This window comes from Priapulus caudatus, unplaced genomic scaffold, assembly GCF_000485595.1.
Source record: "Priapulus caudatus unplaced genomic scaffold, Priapulus_caudatus-5.0.1 Scaffold344, whole genome shotgun sequence".
NCBI lineage: Eukaryota > Metazoa > Priapulida > Priapulimorpha > Priapulimorphida > Priapulidae > Priapulus > Priapulus caudatus.
In genome coordinates this window covers 142,669-148,668 of record NW_014577405.1, presented here as the reverse complement: position 1 = coordinate 148,668, position 6,000 = coordinate 142,669, and the positions used below count along the sequence as shown (strand labels likewise).

The window sequence follows — 6,000 nt, the reverse complement described above, 5'->3', positions numbered from 1 at the left end:
CTCCTCTCGCGTTTATGGGTAAATGCGCAACGTGGCGTGTCTGCGAGCGAGACAGCGTGCGTGCGCCGCGGGCGATACGATGGCTGCTATACGCGCGAATTATAATAGCCGAGCGTCGGCATTGTAACGAGAGGAGACGTTCCACTTCTGCCAGCCAGCTAGATACGTGAGCAATCGGTGCCCTGAGGCGTCAATCTCTTTCTCTCTCTCTCTCTCTCTTTTCCTCGCTCTCTCGCTCTCTTTCTCTCTCTCTCTCTCTCTCGCTCGCTCGCGCGCGCGCTCTCTCTCTCGTTCTTTCTCTCTCAGCCAACTCACGAATGTCAAAATTCAACAGGTCGCTGCGATCGTGTTACGGCAGGCGAGGAATGAGAGAGTCACGCCGGCGGCATTGTGTACATACGCTGCGAGTTTAGATGCTCGCCGTCAGCATGCTGGCCCGTAGATAGACTCAGCCGCGCGTAGTGTAGCACACTCACGCACGCACGCAGACACGCGCGCACGCACGCACAAACGCTCGCACCGACACACGTACACTCCGCTCCACCGGCGACGCTATATCACACGTTCGACGATAATATCATAGCGCACGTTGATGTTATCGCACGAGATCGAGTTGTTATAGTACGGCTGGATCGCAGGCGACGTCGACGACGCGCGCAGAAGGTTGTTGTTCTGTCACTGCCACCTCGTCAAACCCGCGACAAGACCACGACCGGGGGTGACTGTATAGCGAATGCCGTCTACGCAGGTCCCCACTCGCGCTCTAGTCCTTACAACTTCTGGTAGAAGTCGCGCAGATCTTACGGGTTTTTAAACTCGGAAAGCGGCGAACCGTGGCGGCCTCGGCTGGCCCCGGCCCTAAACGCGTTTGTAACTTGAACTAGAAATAGCGACGGCACAAGCGGCCGCGGGCAGATCTCCGCTACCGATCACGTGCCGCAGCGGACGCGTACGCACCGAGCTCTGAGCAACGTAATGTAGTCCCCGCTGTAGCTAGACGGGTCCCCGGTGCGACGTGAAGTAATTACCTATTTGTATGTGTTTGGCACCGGACTCAACTGCATATGATAAAGAACACGACTTGTCTACGCCCATACACGGAACTAACGAAATACCTGCTCCTTGTGCATACTAATTGAGGAAAACCGCAGAATTACACGCATGCAATGGCACTGAACTGTTGAAATATACCTGTTATATATATACATATACTACGAGTGTATGCTTGCATGCATGCATGCATGTATGTATGTAATGGAACTACAAATACCTGTTTTATTACTCACATAAAAATGTGATAATAAAATGTAAAATTTGCGTATTTGCATTTACCTATGACAACTACTGAAATACTGTTGCACGCTAATACAAACAGGGCACTACGCGCCGTGTTTACACATCCACCTTTGCATGATGAACAGCATGGTAAGAATATCCATGAAATACTATTGCTTCCTTGACACTGGCATTTAAACCAGTACGCAGATGTAGTAAGAGAAATAACGAACAGGATGTACTGCGACATTCTCTGTATTCGTGGTAGTTGGGGGAGTGGAAAGGTTAGTTGGTAAAAGCGTGAATCCTCTCAGACTCTTGCTTCGATCGAGGGTCATTTCAAGCAGAATATATATCAGGACCGGAAGACGGAGAAGAATGGCGCTCGGTCTTTTGCACTTAGCCTGCGGGCGTAAAGATCCGCAAGTAAATAAAATAATGAAAGTGTTGACAGACGCATCGGCATTCTCCCCATCGTGCGGGCGGGGCGAGGTCACGTAAAGCGGGGTCAAGGTCGCAGCACGGCTGTTCAATCACGAATCTGATAGCGGATCTACGAACGCGCCTTAATTTCCGCTTGCTATTATTATTACGTGGCGCTTACGGCCACAGTTGTGGGCGGACGGGCGCGGTGGCGCCGTGGCGGTGCTGGCTCAAGTGTTTGTTACGGAATTCCTTGCAGCGTTTGCTTATAGCAGTAACACACAGACCAAGAGTAGATAATACACAGACATCGTATATCTGCCTAGATGCGGATTCCAGCAAGGGCTAGTAGGAGGTCGACCGATTGAATTCCTATTTGCGAAGGATTTTATCTCGCACAGGCCGCGGAGGCCGACAGAACAAGCTTATTACAGTGCCAGCCGCGCACACCACACCAGCGCGCGCGCGCACACACGACATCACACACGCAAAACCACCAGCACAACACCACGCACGCACGCACGCACACACACACAGCACACACACACATTCGTTGGTCAGCAACGTTTACGACTATTGTTGACCAACGCGTAGTATAGCCTTGTTTCCGACAACGGGTCCCTGGACACTACATCACCAATCCAAAAGTAAACAGTAATCAAACAATAGCACGCGAGTAAGTGGCCTTGACGCACGAGCGGGCGCTAGACGTTAATCATGTGTCACCGTAAAATTATTCCACGATTAAACAACGATCTAGCAATAATTAATTATCGTGACAACACCAGGCAATACTACACAATCGCTGGCACGGATTAGGAGATATATGGTTATTGGCCAGTACACGTGAGAATTCGCATAATCAAATTTGGATCAATGTGTTAATCTAGTAGTTCCGGGGGCATATACTGCTACCGCAAGAGGATGACCTGCTATGCTACAAGGTTAATTGGCCAAAGTATTGGTGTCAGCCAGTAGTAGGTGATACGTAATTTGGAAGAGGGAAAGGGGGAAAAAAGGACTGTCCGTGCTCGGAATTTATTCAGCAGGGGAATCCTCTATACAATTAATTATACGGCCTACCGAAAAATTGTAAGGCGCTATGAATAATTTACAAGGCTAAATCATAAAACGTGAGCAAATGTATCGGTGAGTTATATTCGTCTTCGTATAATATATAATTTAAATAGGTTTAATAATAGGTTATATAACCTTGGGGCTTATATCCTATTAGTTTTTTTTTATTATTATTTTATGAGAGCTATTGTATGAGCATCGGACCACCCACCCTTCACAGAAGAAATCTCTCTCTCCCTTTATCTCTTTTGTTAGCCGCTAGTCATGCATTCCTACGTCAATCGCGGAGAGAGCCGCGAATAGCGAGCGGTACAACCCACCGAGTTACAGAGTATAAATTATAGTCGCATATACGACAAACCGCAATGAATGTCAAGGGTAAGATTTCACGGCACAGATACAGCAGCAGAGGCTCGAACGTCCAATTACCCTATATATTGTCTGTCGGAAGCTATATATTGGCGATGCGCGTATAAGCTAACGCCTGCACAGACGCTGTGAAGCAAATGAACAAGCCAATTACGGCGACTGTGCATACTATGTCACACTACGGCTTTACAAGGTCTACCAGAGAGCCGTCTCGGCGGACGTGCGCATTTCAATTATTCTGAAGTAATTCGTCGAAACCAGGAAACCGTTAAGTTTTAACAGATTTGACGTTTCTGTTCAGAAGCTGAAAACAAATTGCCGCACACGCGCCGGTTTGAAATGAAACGCGTTTGCATTGTTCTAGGCGAGACGCGACGCCTTTGCCACACGCATGCGTAGCTGCGTGGAGTTAACGGCCGCGTGCACGTGTCACTGCTCCACTAATACGCGAGCACATAGCTCACTGTCGCAGCACACCGATTACGCACCGGTGAACGCTCTGTAATCTGCCAACGTCCAGACAGCCCGCACTTCATCAACGGACGAGACGGCAATGAAAGTGATGGTCAATGGCCATAGAATAGTCATGTTCCTCATTCCTTTAGCGCTGATAAAACACGGCGTTCATACAGGTTCTATACGCGTTCATTAGCCGAGTCGATGGTGTGCTAGGTGCTTCAATGACACTTGTTTTTTGCCATTCTACCTCCCTGTGTAGCATAGGAAATGTCACATAGGTATGTTTAGGTATTCGCTCAGGCAAAGCTATACTCGCTTACCGGGTGAAGTTCATTTGTTAACTGTGCATACATGTCAACCTATACGGAATGTCCGTAAGTTTTACGGATTTTCACCCATTTAAATTGCTTACGGGTGTACACCTAAAATCATACGGATTATAAACAAACTTGGCTCAAAATTTATTGCGTGCTGTTTTGTTTAGAGAACGATCAAATAACGCATGAACACGTGCAGAGTTGACTCGGTGAATAAAGTGTTAATATTAAACTCATTTTGTTGTGATTTGTAGATCCTAAGGATTTCTTATAGACTTTATGGATTTTTCCAGAAGGTTATACAAGTGGGCATCCGAAGGGGTTGACATGTATGACTGTGCCTCAGTAATGAAAATATGATTATTACCAGAAACAGACCCGAAGAACCTGTGGTGATGATGTCAATCCATAGAGTAGTGAAGAACTGGGGTGAGATGCAGCGAAAAGCTGTAAATTGGATTTGATGAAGAATCTTGATGGCCAATATCCGCATAGAAGACGGCACGTGAGGATAATAATGATGATGCATACTAATCTGCAGGTTATACATTGAATAAAGAGTGAAAAAACAAAGTCTTTATTTTATTCACTCCTGATTTAATGTTAATCTGCCAATGTTTATTTCTCAATTCAAAATTACTCCAATGCAAATTTCTTCTAAAACCGTTATATTTTTTTTACTAGCAGTATACAAATCGTGATTAAAAATTAGTCCAACAGCTCCCTCGCTAGTAATAGACGTAAGCCTTTTGACTACTATTTCCAAAATTCATGTCGTCACATCACTGATGAATGCTCATCTACTGGCTAGTTTTATATTCTGCTATACATAACGTTTCAGTTATATATTCTATGAAACATTCAGCTTAAATTCTATCACTGCACAATAAAATGATAGAGAGGCTGGACAGCACCACGTATTATTATATACATAATTGTTTGATAGGCGAATTCCAATTTGGACGTTCACTTCGCCCCTTCCTGCGCTACAGTGACGACCACCGCACGTGCCGGTATTAATGTCAGACATGATATTCAGTGCACAGTCTGCCGTCGTCGTCTGTACTGCCGCGCCACCTCAACGCGCGTCTCTAGTCATCCTCCACGTCCTGCGATTCAACATAGTCTAGAGCCAGCTCTCGCACGCGACTCACGCCGTCTGCCATGCCGTGTCTCTCCTCGAACTCCAGGTATTTCTTGAAGAAGAACTTCATCTTTCTTGCTGACAGCTTCATGTGGATGACTCTGTCAAAGAGTTGCCTGCAAGCGAACAAAAGTCATTAATGGCAGGGAAAGAAACAAAGCCAATTCATTTGTTGTCTTGTTGAATTTGTCAAAAGTCTATTCATTGATAGACTCCTGAATTTGTCACAAACACCCAGGGGGCCGCTGTCGTAACGAGCGTTTGGTTGCGGCTAAACTTGTGACTACGACAAAACCTAGTACTAGTATTACGATACGAGAACTGTACCGTCAGAAGCATTTTAGCACTGATTTTCGACAAGTAGAACTTGGTCATATGCTCGCTGATTGGATGAGATGTGATTGCCTTTCTAAGAGAAGTCCAATACGGGAATTTGTAGACGCGAATATCATTAAAAAAAGAGAATAATCGGTACTTTCGTACCGTATTTGTTTTAATGCACCATCAAGAATAGTGTGTACAATCATTTTTACATGAAAAACACTAGTTTTACTGGGAGACGCATTAACCGAAACCACATCAATTAATTCCGTCACTCAAAACAACTATTGCTTTGTAGAATAGCGTGTAGATGACACCACCAAGTTGTAAATTCTTGGCAACTCAAACTAGTAATTAACTGGCATTTAATGAGTTCTGCTAATTACAGGTATGACGGAGATCGTCATTAGTTCAAAGTACTTTGTCAGCTTTACTAGCAACAATTGCGGAAAATTATTTGCGAAATAACTCCCGAAGTTAGGTGCCGAGTGAACATTCCGGTTCAGCCTGTTTACAGGGTCTACAGGAACTACCGGAAAGTAATCAGGAATACACGTTTTACAAATGTTATGTGTTTTTTTGCATCAATTGGTCAATTTGCCAATTTACTACTGG

The 6,000-nt window shown here is 45.4% G+C and overlaps 1 protein-coding gene across 1 annotated transcript in view; it reads right to left on the bottom strand.

The window, feature by feature from the left end:
- Positions 1-4,438: 4,438 nt before the first annotated feature.
- The window catches only part of LOC106809310 (protein RRP5 homolog), a 30,336-nt gene continuing 28,774 nt past the window's right edge, over positions 4,439-6,000 (bottom strand). Inside the window, exon 35 of the mRNA XM_014812350.1 lies at positions 4,439-5,180. Coding sequence (XP_014667836.1) covers positions 5,012-5,180 — 169 coding nt within the window. The 3' untranslated portion in view covers positions 4,439-5,011. The remainder of the gene's footprint in view (positions 5,181-6,000) is intronic.